The sequence below is a fragment of the Centroberyx affinis genome, unplaced genomic scaffold (genome assembly GCF_046629955.1).
Source record: "Centroberyx affinis isolate AG114_WGS23_722 - 3 ecotype Tasmania unplaced genomic scaffold, CSIRO-AGI_Caff_v1 ptg000915l_1, whole genome shotgun sequence".
Lineage (NCBI taxonomy): Eukaryota > Metazoa > Chordata > Actinopteri > Beryciformes > Berycidae > Centroberyx > Centroberyx affinis.
Genome location: NW_027279498.1, coordinates 180,728 through 198,976, shown reverse-complemented (window position 1 = coordinate 198,976; position 18,249 = coordinate 180,728). Strand labels below are relative to the sequence as shown.

At 44.7% G+C, this 18,249-nt stretch overlaps 2 protein-coding genes across 6 annotated transcripts in view; one reads left to right on the top strand and one right to left on the bottom strand.

Moving 5' to 3' along the window:
• dnajc17 (DnaJ (Hsp40) homolog, subfamily C, member 17) overlaps nucleotides 1-17,478 on the top strand; it is a 33,316-nt gene extending 15,838 nt beyond the window's left edge. For 3 of the 4 annotated variants that reach the window (XM_071521683.1, XM_071521685.1, XM_071521682.1), the window contains one exon: nucleotides 17,243-17,478. In XM_071521683.1, coding sequence (XP_071377784.1) covers nucleotides 17,243-17,362 — 120 coding nt within the window. In that variant the 3' untranslated portion in view covers nucleotides 17,363-17,478. The remainder of the gene's footprint in view (nucleotides 1-17,242) is intronic. The other variant, XM_071521684.1, reaches the window with a different exon arrangement.
• LOC139645834 (cdc42 effector protein 3) lies at nucleotides 3,850-8,840 on the bottom strand. 2 transcript variants are annotated; one of them, XM_071521686.1, is made up of 3 exons: nucleotides 8,575-8,840; nucleotides 8,304-8,463; nucleotides 3,850-6,761 (listed from the first exon to the last, which is right to left on the bottom strand). In XM_071521686.1, the coding sequence occupies exon 3, from the start codon at nucleotides 6,622-6,624 to the stop codon at nucleotides 5,998-6,000; it is 627 nt and encodes a 208-aa protein (XP_071377787.1). In that variant the 5' UTR covers nucleotides 6,625-6,761; nucleotides 8,304-8,463; nucleotides 8,575-8,840; the 3' UTR covers nucleotides 3,850-5,997. The 2 variants fall into 2 exon arrangements, with proteins under 2 accessions (XP_071377787.1, XP_071377788.1); XM_071521687.1 differs by having other exon boundaries at nucleotides 8,304-8,433.
• Nucleotides 17,479-18,249: the final 771 nt, after the last annotated feature.

Below are 18,249 nucleotides of genomic sequence, written 5' to 3'. Positions count from 1 at the left end.
GCCTTGGAGTGGCGAGGAGTTGGCCCGGCGCTGGCCCAAGGCCCCTGGTCCGCCACTCATTAACGGGCCTGACCTGGGAGACCCCAGGAATGCTGTGCTTCACACAGCAACCCAAGAGGAGCGGCGTGCTATAATGGTAGCCTGGCACGAGAGGCTGCCCAAAATGTCCATGCTGGTGCCAAGTCAGCTTATGTCCCCATAGCTGCTGACAAAAAAGCAAATAGATTTTTTTTTCTATAAATATTTTTAGTGTGTTTGTGTGTGGTGGCGGTGGGGCCGCTCAGTTTGAATCTGCACTAGTAAGTAATCTCAAATTACAACTTGATTTGTAGCCATGGATTTCTGCAGAAAAGCAGAATACCTTATTGAGGAAAACTGTCTAAAACATTTCCCCTCTGATGAAAATATGTTGCCTCTTGTGATTTGGAAATCACAGTAGTCAGTATTGCAATTTTGAACATTTTTTTTTAATTGATTTTGCATGCCTAATATTTTCTCTTTCACTGCCAGCACACATGGAGGCACCACACACACATTAGCTCCTTTCCTGTCCAAGGATAATCTCATTTCAGCTATATCCATTGAGAATATAGTTTTTCTTTATAGACATTAGATTAGTATGATGTCATGTTTTATTTTTTCTCTTCACCATGTCCGTTGTAGCTCTCCTCGATCTCCGCGATCATTAACTGTACAGTAAGGAGTCTGTGTGGGACCGTGGATCAGTAGACTCTCTCCCTCCTCCACTTTTCTGTTTCCCCAGAGCTGCCGGTGAACTGGGTTTCACCCCTCGACCCAGTGCGGTGTCTCAGGCCCCCTCGTCAGGGCCAGCATGTGGGGCTCACAGCCTGCGCACTGGGACTTGTCACACTAATCTGTTTTAATGTTATTATGGTAACCGGGTTTGCCTTACAGATATCCGAAGCTGATTGCTTCATCTCTATCTTTTTTGCGCTGCGCCCGAGAATGAAAACATGACTATGGCGGGGTAATTTTCACATTAGCCCTCAGCAAGAACGCACCTCGCTAAAGAGGCCCCACATGACATAATGGGTGAACCAGTGTGGATATTAGTAATAATGTTCCACATCTGGCCTGGGGTCAGTGGACTCCGAGGGGGGTGGAGAAAGAGAGATAGATAGTGATGGAGGAGAAAGAAAAAGGGAATAAAAAGAGCCTTGGAGGTCCTATCCCTGGGAGTCTATCAGGAAGCCAAAAGTCAGATCCCTCTCCCATCCTCTACCCCTCTATAGCTCCGTCTCTCCTTCAGCCAGCTGCAATCACATAGGAGCAGCTTGGGCGAAGACTTTCTTCTTTAACCTCATCAATCCAGCTCTAGTGCTGAGGGGGTCAAGGTCTCACTGTAGGGAGCCCAGAGACACACACACATATGACCTCAGCTTCAGCTTCACTTCCAACTGCTGGGCTTAATAAATGAGTCTGGGGCCAGTGTGAGGGACCTGATGCAGCTGGGGCCCCAAACTCCCCTTGAAGACCCCCTCAGGGGTCCAGAGACCTTGAACATGACTTAGTATACCGTGGTGTGTTAGATTTACGCTGCACTCACGGAGACACACTGAGGAGACCTGTTGAACTGTTGAATGCGAACTACATGTTCCTGGCTCTGTTTTTGTTCTACTTGTCCAAAATGGAGACAAGGACATCATTTTATTATGACATGATTTGTAATGGGCCCTAGTCCATTCACCCAGTTTTTCTCGCCATGGATATTAAGATTCAGAATGGGGAGGCCCTCGTCTCCCACAGTATGTGGAATTGCTCCCCATGCTCCTGACTTAATTCAGACCCCTCATATTTGGATTGGATTTAGTTTCACCTCCAGAGTGTGCTTTGTTGTGTATCTTTGCCCCTTGCCATAATAAATTCTCATAATGAAAGGCTGGGAAATAAGTAGGTTTATGAACAAAGTGCCGTAAATCATTCTCATATAAATGCGAGCATGTTTTTTAGACTGCCATTGTAACGTACACACACTCCTGGAATCCTGAATGAGTCATGTTGCCCGACACAAAGCATGAATGAACTTGAAGTAAAACCATGAACAATAATTTAACATTAATTGTGGCTTGTGTGGCAAAAGAAACTATGTACTGTAGGGCTCAAATACATCTAAGTGCAGAGGTTTTGTGTGAGCTGTCCCCAATGAGCTGTAAATAGTTGCTGCATCACAATAGGATTTCACATCTGTGGCCGACTGTAAGGATTCCACACAATATGACTAATAATTCATATGTCACCTCCCAGACTGCCTCGGATATGGATTCAATGTCTGCCCATCTGCCTCATCCCTGTCAGAACTAGCACTCATGCCCCTGGAAGTGTGACACCATCATGAATCACTGTGTCACGATTTATGGTTTATTGTGTAGTTTAATATACTGTATTTTTAAAGTGCATCTATAGCGAAGGATTTAAATCTTGGCTTTGTACGCCTGCTTCTTCCATCTAGAGGCGAAGAGTCATCGCAGGCTTGTCACGACACAAACCAGATGTAGCAGATCAGCTATTCTGGGATCGTTTTTCCAGCCCGCCGGTTCGCTCGTGCTTGAAAGTGCACTCTCACCTAAAATAGCCCCTGAGTCTGGGAGGGATGCATGTGGCTGTGGAGTTGGCGTATCCAACCCTGGAGTGAGCTCTCTCCGGATGGAGATAACGGACTTCTAGGAAGGAGACCAGCACACTTCCATTGAAGACTATAAAGCTATGAATGGACCCAAAAGGAGCAGATTAGTTATTTGTCATTGGTTGCATAGTGCTATTAGGTTTGTGTGATATTAGCTTGTATGGGGTATAGAGAGAGAGGAGGTGCAGAAATTGAACATGAGGTTGGAGGTCTGGGTGAAATAAAGATCTGTCTATGTAACGGGACATCAAAAGAACAAAAGGCCACACAGTCTGTATAAAAGAAACAATCTGATTTAGGATTGCTTTAAATACTCTCCTTAGACATGTTTGCATTAACTCATTAGACATGGAATGAATTCCCTGGTGTGATTATGGTGTGGTGAGCATTTTCAAATATTTGTATGTTTGAACTTATTCCCAACGCCTTGAGATGGGCCTAGTCCATCACGCATATCATGCAATGGGGGAGCTATTGTGAGTTGGCTTGGCCCTAAACTCAACTTTAAATGTAAGAAAAATGTGTGAACAGGGAGTTCTATAATATGTCCTGACATGATACAGAAAGTATAAACAATATCAGTTTCATGAAAAGCCCTCCTTGTGTGAGAACCCCTGTGAAACCGTGCGGCATATTTTGGTAGCGTTAGGTTGTGCTGCCAGATGCAGTTACAATAGAAAAACCCATGTCTCATTTGTCAAAATATTTCTGAAACAGTTAGTACCTGATAGAAAAAAATAACTCATAAAAGCCATTCTTTTTTTTGTGAGATGATAGGGTTTCTTGGTATTTAAGATGATAGCAAGTTTAGATTTTTTGGAGGGGAGAAGTGGTACCAGATGTGATGGGGATACACAGCTTAAGATGCTCGGCCAGTTTGTGTAGCACCAAGATAATTTGTCTCCAATTACAGCCTCTTTCTTCTCACATCACTCTTGATGCTGCCCACTTGTTGAGTTTAAGTTTATGTGACTCCTCGCACTGAGCAGCGCTTGTGAAGACGACGGGGTGTCATAACGGCCAAGGACGCATGTAAGTGTGTGTGACTGTACGAAGCCTCCCTTTTTTCAGCAAATGAAGTCAGTGAATATTTGTTTGAGATTGCAAAATTTATCTTTCTCTATTTAACAAATGATATAAATGAGGCTTTGATCATACAAGCCATTGTAGCAGGCATGGGAAACACTGTTCAAAGTAGTGTGTATGAATGAATGGTTTATTCTCCTGCTTATCAAAGTGAAGTATCCTAGATAAAAAAGGCTGACAAAGTGCCGGCACACCCTAGTTAGCCATTGACTGCCACCTTTTTTGATGCAGGTGTACCTCAGTGTGGTGCATGACAAACTACCCAGCAGTTGCTTCAAGGTTCAGTTCACTGTAATACTTGTGACTCAAAACGAAACCCTGCTTGACATGCCTGTCTAATTTAGGCCTGTGTGTCTCTACCTGGCATGTAATATGGTGCCGCTTGTTGTCTTGGATAGTCCAAGACTATAATTCTTCTAGAAACAGTTAGGTGTAAGTGACAGACAAGGCTTATTGCCTCCACGGCAGCTCCTGACTGTTAGAAAGCCAAACAACTGTCAGTCCATCACAGTATGTAAACAATCTCATACAAGCTCTCTAAAATGTTGACACAAGCAATTCTATCCCCAAAACCACCAATCTTGGAATTTGAAAGTTATTTTTTCATTTACTTCCCAAAAATACAAAACAGTACATATTTCAATACAAAAATGTTTCACAATGTGTTATTGTCATAAAACATACAATAAACAGGGGCAGTGACATCCAGTTTAGAAAGGGAGATGCCCAAAACGGATATACAGTACAGATGTACCCACAAACATAACTGTTTCTGTTTGGTCGTACATGGTGTACTAAATCTATCGCAAGACGTTTGTGAGCAGCATGGCGCTGGTGGTTAGTGGATTTTGCAGCACGGGCCGAGGGGCACCGAGGAATGTGACTGGTTCTCGCTTTGCCCCACAGCCTCTCCTGACAGCCCCTTGCTTGGGCTCAGACTGGGGCTCTGTCTGGACTCTCCTCCTTCCAGAACTGGGGAAAAGGGACCGGGATTGGCAAGAGTAGCATGCACAAATTTGTATGTGAGCATGCGTGCTTATGTGTACGTGTGCATGTGTGTGCGTCTCCACTTGTGTGCCAGTGTATGTGCGAGTGAGCATTTTTCGCGTGTCGGGGGTCTGTTTGTTCAGCAGTTAGTGTTTAAACCCTCATCAGGAGTCGTAATGGATGTCTCTGGTCCCCCTCCCTCGACACCCCCTGCACATGTGGAAGTATCGCATTACCCCTTACCACTTTCCTTCTCTTGCACCACTCACCAGAGCATGGGACTCCGATTTACAGCTAAGAAAACAGCCTTCTCTGGCAATCTTTTTTTTTTTCTGAGGTCTTGGACCTGCGGCCTGGCTTGGGTTGCAGCCCGACCTGCCACCACTGGCTGGCTTTTATTGGAAGCAGAGCGAAGTGTTTGTTTTCACTGTATTGTTGGGAAGGAGAGATGGGGGGTACCTTGGTCTACCTTTGAGTGGGGCCTCTGGGATGCGTGCGGAGGAGAAATTGCCCTCTGCACACAATAGAATGGCAAGCACGCCAAGAGCCAAGACGTCACAGCTCGAGGACCTTGGATTCCAGCCGCAGCTTTTCTTTTCTTAAACATAGAACTCTTAAGTCTTAACAGTCATCTTCAATGCTCCGCCGAGCAATTTGGGGGGATTACAATAGGAAAGGAGGAAAGTTGGAGAGGCTAAAATTGTCTTGCTTGGAGCTTGACATGAGAAAGAGCTCAATTATTAACTTAAACATTGTATCTACCTCTGAAAGTAGTGATGCTAGAAGAACATTAACTTTGTGTCATGATTCAACCCTTGAAAGGGGATTGTGTTTACTCTTTAACAATCCTATTGACCATAGTACACTGCTATGGAAACACTACAACAAATGGACAGAAAACATGGTGCTCTGCGAACATGTATGCAGCTCATCTCAGAAGTTCTCTGAGATTATCTGATTCACAAAGTAACCTGTTTTACTGGAATGTTGAAATAAGCGTTAAACCAGAAATTCCTGTCCTGTGTTTCAGGTTTGCCAGTGGAGTAGATTTATCTCCCTTAAAGCTATGGTGCTGTCAGTTCTGTCCACAGGTCATTTGTTACTGCTTGGTACATGATCATCGTCGAAACAAATGTCTCCACATTTATTTGAACAGTGACAATCACTTTTAGTCAGAGGATGTTGGTTTGTCCATAACATCTGAGCTATTTGTTTCCCACAGCAGTCACTTATCCAGCTTCTATTACACAATGTTCTGTAAGACTTAGCTGCCTTCTCCTCTAATGGTGGAGCTTCTCCATCACCTGGAGAACATCATCCAGGATGGAGGGGCCCAGGTCCAGGCTGAAGGAAAAGCCACTGTCCTCCTCTTTCTGCTGACCTGCGGTGTCGTCAGGACAGGTCGCTGTGGAGTCCCCGTCCCTCCCTGAACTCAAGCTGCCCCGACCGGGGCTGTGGCTCTGGTTGGGGCCAACAATGATCCCATGTCGGTATCCACCGTCCCCCTCCATCTCCCCTTCTCCTTCCTCGCTGTCCAGTAGTGGCATAGAGCTGCATTTCTTCCTCTTCTGGGAGGCGCTGTGGTGGTGGACCGCGGGCCAGTCGGGGCTGTCTGGGGCCTCGGGCTCATCCAGGTTGAGACGAGGGGGCTTGGGTGGTGGAGAGCAGGCCAGGAAGAGATTCTGCTCGCTCTGGGAGCTTTGTAGGAGCAGGCTGTGGCCCATCTTTAGGAAGGACAGGTCTCCGAAGCTGTCTGTATGGGCATCGTTGCCAATATGTGAGATGTGTCGGAAATCAGCCAATGGAAGGCTAATCATGTTGACAGACAGCACCTCCCTGCGCTTGGAACCTTTCCTGGACCAGCGCCCAGAAGCTGGTTTTCGGTACAAAGAGGTCCTCAGTGGCATCTTGGCAGATCTGATTGAGATACACTGAAATGTTTTTATCTATCCTTGCAATTCCTTGTATCTCCCTCAGTTGTTTGGCAGTGAATCCTTTGAATGAGGTGACGCTTAAAAGCAGAACCCCATCCACAGCAAAAACACTGTTTTGGAAAGGAGAGAAGCAAAGAGAAACAAATATTATAACTCTCTGATGTTGAGTTCTTGTCAGAGAAGCTAATTTTTCATCAACACTACATCATAAATCAGTTTTCTGATAATTCAGGTTTGACTCTTATCATGCAAGAGTATGAAGCAATCTGTATATTTGTTTGTAGTGTAGTCCAGCACCAGATGTAAGTATTGGATTATATCAGTCAGCTTGATGTGAATAGGCAGCCATTGTTTAGACAATGCACCTGCTCTGCTTGATTTTGGATTAATGTAATTCAGCAATATTTGGCAGCAGGGGGATGTTCCAACACATGCTTTGAGGCATTCAATTCTAAATATTTACTTTTCAAATCCCAGTTATTTCCCATAAATGCAGGTGTGGTCTGCTGCATGTCCTCCAAAGGAAGTCTATTAGCCTACTTGAGACTTCCAGTAACAAAGGCAACAAAAAAAATGCACATTCCCAAGTGGGAATTGATATCCTGTCCGTATTAAGTACATCATATCTCTCCGCATTTTGTTTTGGGAGAACTTGAGGTTTTTATTTCTCAGTCAACAATCATGATGATAGCTTGAATTTAGAACACATGTTTAGCATTTTCTGAGAAATACAAATAGCTGGGATGCACTCTGTATTTTCTGCTGTGGTGTGAGAGGTGTGTGGTGATTCAGGATGTGACCAAAATGTGTTAGGAATCGAAATGGAATAAAGCTTTCTTATTCCATAAACAATGTCACACTATGGGCAGGCATTATATTTCAAAATAAATAATACATTTTTCACGAAGTTTAGGGTTACATTATTAGTATTTAACTTAAACCAATACAACATGAAAGGAGACATTTTGGCAAATACATAACAAAACAGTTAACAATTTGCACACTTGAAAGCAAAGTCCAAAAAAGAAAAAACCCTAGCTGTGAGGCTCCAGTAATTTTGCATTTCGTGAGCTGTAATCATTTTATTGAGTAAAGCAGAACTCGGTTCATCAACACTGGCATGTCGATTGGACAATCTGCGTGGTTTCTGTGATTTTACGGTCTCCCAAACAACTTTGCCCGCATTAGATCTGTGTTCGTGACTTGAAACACTCACTCTGTAAATTTGTAAGGCACTACAGCAAACAGGTTTTGTTGGCCTGTAAAGGTTTTATCGGCACTTTAGTAGCAGCGGGAGATTGGAGAGTGTGGACACAACAGCATTCCTTTCTAAACATGTCAGTTTGGCCAGGGAGGAGCCTTAGAATTTCAGCCATGAGGATCATGTTCAGGAAACACTTCAGGGCCAACTAAAAATTAAAGAAGCTCATTAAAATAGATTTGCCAAGAAACAGATTTTAAAAAATCTTCCTCTATGCTGCCATTTGTGATCCACCTTTGAGACAAACGCATTAGGGAGCCTGCTACCTGTCCGATTGAAAGTCTAACCAGTGTCTTAAACGTAGTGGACTGGAATTATTTTCTCATGCAGTTGGTTGTCTAGCAGTATAGATAATAATAGAATAGGTAAAGATTGATTAGTTGGTGCTTACCTGTCCTGCTGAGCAAATACTGGATGTTTTAATCCCACACATACACACACGTCTGTGTCAGGAAACTAGGCTGTGGCTGGTACCTGCACACCCTGACAGGCTCTCCCTTGACATGATGGGGCTTGTTCGACTGTTTGAGAGGTGAGCACAGCGCACAATCCTAAGACAGAGAAATGGAGTGTATGGAAATAGCCTCTTCCTCAAATGAAACAACCAAATCAACCTTCACACTAAGACACTTCATTGTAACTATAAAGAATCTGTCTCTTACCTTTGTCTGTACTGCTGATTAGCTGAGCGCTCTCAGTCCTTGAAGATAGACACCCTCAGTATGTGATCTTTTCTCGCTATGCCCTCCCACTGTAATCTCCCACAAGTGCTGCAGAACCTCACTCTCCAGGTGTGTTGACGGTGAAAGTCTTCTTTGACTAACAGATTAGCCAGGTGAGGTCAGAGTACAAGAGGGCCAAGGTATCCAGATTTTCGTATGGTTTTTTTTTTTCTCCCCACTTTAGGATGTTTGCCAGCCGTCAGATGATATCATCCCTGTTGCTGTGTGAGTTGCCCTTTGAGTCATAGGTGTTAAAGTAGGTCCTGCTGGTTGGTTGGCTGTACCCACTACCTAGGAGAGAGAGAGAGCACAGAACAGGGGCTGCTGATTTACCGACTGTGATACTGAGAAAGATGGAACTGTGGGAAAAAAACTACAGCGCACAGCTAATGTCAAGAGTAGAGCGGTGTGTGTTTTGAGAAAGGGGAACGGTGAGAGAGGTTGAGAGTGTATAGGTTAGTGAGTGTATGACTGGTTGTGTTTGTGTCTGCGAGTGTATGCGTGTGTGTGTGTGTGTGTGTTTCAGAGTGTGTGTGTGTGTGCTTGTGTCTAAAAGGAAGTTGTAGGGAGGGTGAGGGGCTACCCAGAGGAGGGGGTTAACTGGTCACTAATCTCCATGTCATTGTCCCTCTGCTCTGCTGATTTCCTGATTTCCTGCCTGCTGTTGGCTTGTCTAAAGCCCCCCAGGCCAGCCCACCCCGCAGGCCCTTCTGCCTGACTGGAGGCCTATAGTTTCACTATCCAATCAAGGCACACAATCGCACACAGGCATGTATGTACAGGCAAGCTGAGTTGCACAAGACGGATAACTTGTTGCATTTCCAATTCTCACGCCTCCAGTGTGTTGTCTTTGCCTTTGGAATGCTATGCCGATACTGTAATGGAAATTGTGTCAAAACAGCGACCTTAATTTTCTGCCATATGGAATATAGTTATGGATAAAGCGTTTTGTTGTGTTCCCACAGGCACTAATTGTGACTTGAGACTTTGATCGTGCCTTTTTTGTTGAGATTTTTTTCTTTTTCTTTGGGCGTACATCTATCTAATCTTCTACACCCTTTTGTCTTATGTCTTAAAGAGAGCACATTATAATCATTATAATATAAACGCCCCACCAGCCTCTGTTGTCCCCGCCAAGCCTCATAATGAACATTGTGTTCCAGCAGAAAGGAGACACGGCTGTGGCTCCCTGTCTCTGGAGTCTGAACGCCTCCCCTCGCTCGCTGAGGTTAAACATCCAGGGTGTGAGGGGAACGGACGAATCTTATCTTTGATTACTCCTCCAGTCCTTTCAAACAGATCCAATAAACAATAGGCCTGCCGCCTGGTCCTCTCCCATTCGCCTTGTCTGCACTCGGCTGCCAGAGCAGTCTGCGAGACCAGACACAATTACTCACGCAAATGAAATTATCATAACATTTATTCAAGACTGGAACGGAGCATTTTTGAGCATCTCTCTTCTGCGAAACCCCCTCCTTCTTCCACCTTCAACCACAAAACTGGTTTCATGCTAGTAGACAATCAGGGTGAAGAGCTGGTGTTATCTGTGGTATTTGGGAATGACCTCACAAGACCTGCCGTTTGACCAGGGTTGGGGATGTAGCCTTGCTCGGCTGGTTATGTTGTCATGCTATGTAGCCTCTGGGCTGATACGCTTGGCCCTCGCTGGCTTTCTGTCTGAGCTTCTCCTCTCTGCCCTGACCAGAGCGGGTACTGTGGTTGGTGCAGCTATGCCGGGCCTGAAATCTGGGATGCTGCGTGTTTTTGTTGTTGCAGGATAAAAAGTGTTTCCAGATATTGCTTTGACTGGCGCTAGAAGCCCAAACTGAGGCTTTAGTGGATATTCTTTTGGCCCTTTGTTGTGTGTTCTCCAGCCTCCCCCTGTCTTGAGGCCCTAAGACAGTCGGCATTTAGAGCAGTTTTATAGCAAGCGGTGTCTGATTCTTCTCATATGAAAAACATTGATGACGACAAACATAGGATATACTGTACTTTCATAAAGTTCTGCTAGTAGTACACCATCAGCGAATTAGCCAAAGTATGTTAAGCATAAGATTGGACTGAGGTCAATTGAGATTTTATAGAACTGTGCCATCCTTTACTGAATCTGTCACTAAAACAGTTCTTTTTTGTAGTATCCACTGTTTGTAATATCCATTCATTCAGTTTTTGAGTACATCCAAGTCCGCATCATTCATCATGCAAGCCAGTGTCGTCACTGTTTATCTCCACATTGATGACTCAATGATGAGCCTTATGGAGTTGCTCCAACAGAAACTCGCCTGTCTGTCTGGCTGGCTCCTTAAGAGGAAGTGCTGAACGATCTGCAAAGGTCTGGTTGCATAACGGCAACATGACAGAGTGATTTGACTCGGATCAAAGTCCAGGTGCCATTACTCAGTGAATCTCAAGTATAGACTAAGGTCTGGGAGGTCTTGAGAAGTCCTGCATTACGTTATTTGGAGATCCAGTTATCTCTTATCTTCTTGTTTTAAAGGTACATTACATAATCTGTGACTTTTATCAACCCATATCGTTGGCCAAGGAATCGCAACAACATTATCAGGTTGCTGGCACAGCTTACGGTGGCCTGTAATTGACACAAACAATAAAGTCACATAGTCACAATAGAGATGAGTAAGCTAGATAATTAGAGCAGAGATCCAACAGAAACGTCTAGTGAAGAGGTAATATATGACGATGCAAAATACTATAATGCTGCTTTGTCATTTGCGTCACATTTTCCCCTGTAGATCAATCAGAATGAGCAATGTAGTTTTTGCAGGGTTGAAAATCTTTTTTTTTAAATATACATATATGTAGCCCATAACATAACTTTTATTCAGTGAATGTGGGCGGTCAGAGAAGTCTGAGAATGAACTACCCTGTGTCTCCTGGCACTGAATCATTAGTAATTATTAATTCATGGTTGTGATATTTAGCTTGCTTTGAAGACTGGGGTTTAGAAGTAAACAATATGCGATATGGAATATGCATTCCACTGGCTGTTTGTTCTGCACATTAAATAGATAAGGAGCCATGTTAACATGCTAGGGCAGAGGAACGCATGCACACACAAACACACAATTAACAGACATTTCAAATTTGTGTATTTGGAACTTTCATTTAGTTTTGTTTTTTTTCTCCCCTATAATGCCTGAACGCTTTTTGGCGTCTCCATGGTTTAGACTCTGCATTCTTACCGGTCCTGTGGCCCCTCTGTTTTAATAGGAAATCTGTTGCAATCAGAGGGCTTTTCCCGGAAGGCTGGGATGTGAAAGACATAATTCTGCTTTTACAACGATGTATTGTTGGATATTAAATAGGCCAAACCCCCACATCTCTCTATTCTAGGATCCCTGAGCTCATCCATCATAAAGAGAAATGCCAGGGCACTGGGAGTTCAGGTCTCCACTGCCATTTCTCTTTCACTGTTTATTTCCTTTTCCTTAAGGGTTTCCAAAGGCACTCTCCCTCTCCATCCAGCGGGCCTCCATCCCGTCCAATACCGTGACCACGTACGCCGACTGCTTTTTCCTTCACACTTTACACTACTGAACTTTAGTGGGTGAATGTGTTGCCCACACGCAACATCCCACCTGCACACAGCTTACATTCAGCACACATGCACTGTACCACCTTCGCACCTGTTGGGTGTTTTTAAAGTGGTAATCCGCAAAATCTGTGTTGTTTTTTGTTTGTTAGAATTTTGCAGTTTGCATATTATTATTATTGTAAGATAATTAGCAGTGACCTGTATTGCGTGCTGTGTTTATGTCACAATCAATGATCTGTAGGATTATTCAGTAGGCCTGCATGTGTTTTTCTGACTTTTTCTGTCAAATGAAAGGAGGTCTGTGTCTAAGCTCCATTCGGACACCAGATGTTCACTGGATGTGTCTATGTAAAGGGTTAAATACAGGAAGTAGATTTGAGCCTAAATCTGTACTTAGTATTTGCTCTTCGATAACAAAAACAACATAATAGACCAGACCTTTGGGGTTTTATGTCTGCCTAGTCTTATAATGAACTATGATTAATCCTCTACCATTTACGAAGCTTGAGTTTTCTCTGCAGAGGAATTTCACCTTGGCTCCAGTGTGGCATGTGCAATACCCCTGCCCAATGCCTGTTTGTTTGAGTTAGCAGGAGTGCCTGGACACACACACACACACACACACACACACACACACACACACACACACACACACACACTCTCTTTCTCTCTCTCTCTCCCTCTCTCTCTCTCTCTCTCTCTCTCTCTCTCTCTCTCTCTCTCTCTCTCTCTCTCTCTCTCTCTCTCTCTCTCTCTCTCTCTCTCTCGCTCCATGCTCTCACACTAATGATCTCTAAATAAGTGTTTGCCTCTCATAAATCACAGACTCCATAGCTCAGTGACACACATACACCACACATACTATACCACACCACACACACACACACACACACACACACACACACACACACACACCAGATAAATAGCTCCTTGATTAACTTCACCAGGGTGCAGACATCTCAGCCTGGGCCACAGAGCAGGGAGAGAAAAGCCTTTTCTGCTTTTGGCAGCAGAGCCTTTTTAGTCATCTCACGGCTCAGTGATATCAGGAGATATTAGGCCGATAGTGTTAATGACTTATCCAGTTATCAAATAAATATTGGTAACCTCTCAAGCTGCAAGGTTAAGAGATTATAAGCATGTAATGGTAGTGGGTGGGGATAGACCCAAGTATTTTGGCTTAAACTTAATATGGAATGTGGCCTATTTGTCTCAGACACCTTTCATCATGATAACAAGTCATCTTTGCTTAGCTTTGATTTCTGAAGAAAGACAAGCACCCAATTTGATGGACTCCATGTTTATCAGGTTGCCACACAAACGTGTTGTCTGCTTGTCGCACTTCTTTCTCCTCTGTGTCTCTCCCCCTTGCCCATTTACATTTACATTTTAGGCATTAAGCCGATGCTCCTACCCAGTTTGAGTTACAATGAGTACAACAATAGAATAAGCTTAAAATCCTAGCTCACCAATTTTACAAGCATCCACTAGTAAGGAGTGCAAGGGACAGAGACACAGCGCCCTCATAATACACGTAATAAAATGATGCTGTGACCCTAGAATGATCCTGTATGATAGAGAAGTGCTAGGTAAAGAAATAAGAGCTGCGGAGAAAAGGCAGAAGGGATTTATGCTCTTTTTCTCTGTGTGTTTCTCTCCTCTTTCTGGTTGGTAATGAGGTTGTGAGGCTTGATGGTTTCCAGTCCAGGTGCAGGAGAGTTGTACAACAGCTGAGTGAGGTGATATAATAGGTAATAGGTGTAGATCCAGTGCTCTCCTGTCTAGGAGGGGGAGGAGGGTCAGCTGGAGGGATCTCAGATTCAGGTTTTCAGTTTTTTAACGCACATCTCCCTTTTATTTTTAATGGGAGATTCCTCACGGTTTTGTCGTGTTCCTCATCAAATGCCTGCAAATGTGTTGCTGTCTGCTGCGCATGTTGCTTTACTTTATGAGAAGAAATCCCCTCTTTGACTTATCAGTGTTTATGTGGTAATATGCCAAGTCAGATGTTGCTTTTCGTTTTCGCATAGTGATTTTGCAATCTCATCTCTCATCGCCTTACTCCACACACTCACTCTCTTGCGTATGTACGCAGGCACATACTCACTCACTGACTCTCATTCGTGCTCACATGCACACACAGATCTCACACACACACACAAACACACACAGAGTAATGGTGTAATGTGCAGCTGATCCGACAACATGTGCCGGGGGAGCACAGTGGCCACCTGTGCGGCGAGATGCCTCCTGCTGTGTGTGGGAAGGAGTGTGAGAGTGTGTACGCTGCCTGACTCACAGCACTGGTGGTACTGATGATGTCATTGCTGGCCTGGGGTCAGGCTGGGGTGTGCTGTTTAGAGGCCGGGCCATGTGACATCAGAGCTGTTACTCAGGCCGTTTGTGTGTATATGTGTGTGTGTGTGTGTGTGTGTGTGTGTGTGTTCTAATACTTACCTCTGTGGTGGCCTTGTCCCCTCCTCTCTTGGCTTTGTACTGGGGCCCATTGTTTGTGTTCTGTGTTTTCCCTATTCACCCTGGGCCCCAGTGTTTCTGGAACACACTCACACTCACACACACACACACACTCACACACACACACACACACACACACACACACACACACACACACACACACACACACAGACACGCATGTATGCATACACACCAAGAGTTTAGTTATAGAGTGATGCACAGGCCAAACATGTACGTGGTAAGTTAGCACCTCGGGCAAGGAAACATCCCTCATCCTGAGAAGAAATGCGTCACACTGCCCATAAAGCACCTGTTAATGCTCAGAATTCCCCTCCAACATTAGCCTGGTACAGTCCACCAGTGACCATACTGGATAAAAATAGGTCATACCAATTCATACTTTAGGTGAGTTTTTGCAGGCGCACTTCAGAGAGTGGCCAGTAGAGGGCAGGGAAGAGTGGAGGTACATTAGCTGGGGGAGGGGGGGGGCACACTTTCGCCGGCTCGAGGATACATGCTTGTATTTTGTTTAATTGAAGATGCGAGAGTTGTTTATTTACCTAATGGTGTTCGCGTGATATTTCATAGTTACGTGTCAGACAAGGGCTTGAGCTCACATTACTGGAATGATAATAGCAGCTTTCCTCAATCCAGGGGCAGAGAGAGGGGGGTGAGGGGGGGTGGGGGGAGTACTTCCCCTCACCGACCCTCTCCTCTCTTCCTCCTCCACTCTAACCCTCTTTCTCTCAGCACATGGATGCTGGAGTCCCCGTGATGTTTTCCAGATGCCTTAGCTCACTGAGCACATTGACAAAACCTTCCTCTCCTCCTCAAATCTCTCGCTCTCTCCCTGTCCCTCATGCGCACACACACTCCCTCTCTCTCTCTCTTGCAGCTCACTGTCTTGTTAAAGAGACACTTCCTTGGCACAACAGACTTCCTGGATCTAATCCTATAAAACAATGGTTTATTCTGTGGACACTTAGCCTCCCTCCCCCTCCACTACAGGATTAAGGACTCTGAATCTGAGTGTGTGTGTGTGTTGTATGTGTATGAGCATGCACATATGAGCATGCTTGCATAACAGAATGCTGTTTAATGTATGTCTGAATTAATAAAGGAAGACCCCTAGACCCCTGACTCTGCAATCAGGGTCTCCTCACTTCTTTGGGATCCCCCTCCTTGTCCCTGAATGTGCGTGTTTGTTGCCTGTGTGTGGTATGCATTTGTGACCGCACAAATGGTGGCTTGTGCGTGTGTGTTTGTGTGTCTAAGCTGGCTGGCCTGCGTTCCACCCTGGCTGATTAGCCATTAGCCAGTGGCTGGCTGGCTGGCTGTGAGTAGCATGTTCCTGCAATACCGGAGGCTGCAGTTTCAGGACCGCAGTTCTAGGACCGCAGTTCTAGGACCCTAGTTTTTTTTAAGTTTTTCGCGCCAGCGCCACCTAGCGAATTGGATAGCCAAGGACCGCAGAAGATGGACGACAATCAGAGTGTGAGTACTGAATGTGAATCATGCAACTCTTAGCAACCAAGTTGAATTGCAAGACAGAAAGTAGTATTTGGGTGGAATAAACCTTTAAAACTAGACTAAGTCGTTAGACGAAGTATGCGGTCCTAAGACTGCGGTCCTGAAACTGCAGCCTCCTGTACTTGCGGTCATCCAATTCGCTAGGTGGCGCTGGCGCGAAAAACTAGGGTCCTACAACTGCGGTCCTAGAACTGCGGTCCTGAAACTGCGGTCCTGAAACTGCAGCCTCCGGTATTGCAGGAACATAGTATAGCTGGCTGTGGCCTCTCTAATTCTCCCCACAGTAAGAGAATCTCTCGCCGTCGTTGTCCCAGCCCAGGCCCTTCAAAGCAATCACACACACAGGGAGAGCCCCGGCCCTGACTGCCAGGCCCAATCCCAGCCCTCATTTTGGGCTTAATGACCTCAGGCAGCGGAATTACTCTGTCACAGTTGCTCTGGGGGCATGCCGTCTCATGCATGCTTACCCTGCTGTCATACGGATGGTAACTGAGATGAAAGCATATGTCTGAGACCGCCTCTTCTCTCCTCTTCTCTCTTCTTCTCTCCCCTGCACCCTCAGACTCGGTCGTGAAAGCAAACAGACAAACAGCAGACGGTGACAGTGGTGTCATTCGCTCCGTGTTCTGCTCTTGTCACGATATGAAATACAGACATGCTATACGAGAGCCTGACTCATACAGTATGCTGTGATTCCCCCGCCAGTGTAGTGGTTTATTTACTGGACATTTTTTTCTTCAATATGGATGCGTATGATGTTTTGAATGTGATGTTATTGTCTGTGGTAAAGCTGTGGAAATAACAGAGATGGGGATTTTTAGAACCTTTATAACTATTAGCATTCGATGACAATAATTTTACGGTCTCATCACTTCAAATCTTACTGAAATCTGCCTCTACCAGCCTCTTTCTCTTTTCAGCCACTTATTTCAGATTTCGATTCATAAAACTTAATTGTCCATCCCATGATAGAAAATCATCTTTGGCAACGGCTCATAAAAAACACAAAACACAAGCTTATTTGACGTTGTGTGTCTGTGTCTTCAGCAGGGCTCCCTGAGCAGCGAGCGCGACTACGAGAGCGTGGTGCTGATGAGGATGAGGCAGGCTGCCGAGCGACAGAGACTCATAGAAGAGATGCAGAGAGAAGATGAGGAGGAGGCCTAGTCCTAGCACGGCACGACCCAGCTTGGGACAACTCAGCACAATCAGCCAATACCTGTGGCTTTAGTTTCATAAAGCCTCTTATGTGTTTTGTTATTAACTTGTTTTTTAAATATACACAGAGCAAAATAAACATCTTTAATAACTGAGGAGACTCTTTTTTTTTTTTTACAAATCTCAGTCACTTTAACCAGTGTGATATGTGTCTTTACTTTTCCTTTATTAAGAATGTAGGATGGCTGAGGGGAATACAGATTAGGGAAGACAAAGAAGTGAGGGAACCCTACAGGATTTGGTCCTAAGCCATGTGGTCCCAGAGGTAGGAGTCTTAATCAATAAACCATCTCTGAGTGCTAATTGATCTGTTTGTAAATTATTTTTAGACCATGAGAGTTTGGAGTTATCAGGGGGCAATTTAATCCTCGTGCAGTGTGTTGCAACAGAGCCAGAGGAGATTGGCCATGCAACGCTACAAGTAATCAAAATAGTATAATGATGTAATTTGCATCTGTCAGTAACATTCTCTGTTTAACTGTGACAACTCATTACTTCATTTTTGCAGCCAAGCGAGTGCAATGTAAAAGTCATTCTTTTCTGTTGTCTGTGTACTAGTTCAGTAGATCTGTGAAATGAGTCGAGTCCTCCACCAATCCAAACCGCAGACCATGCAATGTAACTATGTGGAAATCATGTCTCCTCCATGTTAAACCAGTAATCAGGCATAGATTGGAGCACTAGGTAGGCTTTTATGGGAATTCTTGTGGCCTCACGTGATGAAATGTGAATATACTCCGGAGGCCCTCCATTATAGATCTGGTGGTTTTTGTATACAGTATATCTAAAGCTCTGCTCCAAATTGAAGAGGCCTTGTGGACTGCACAATTTCAAGA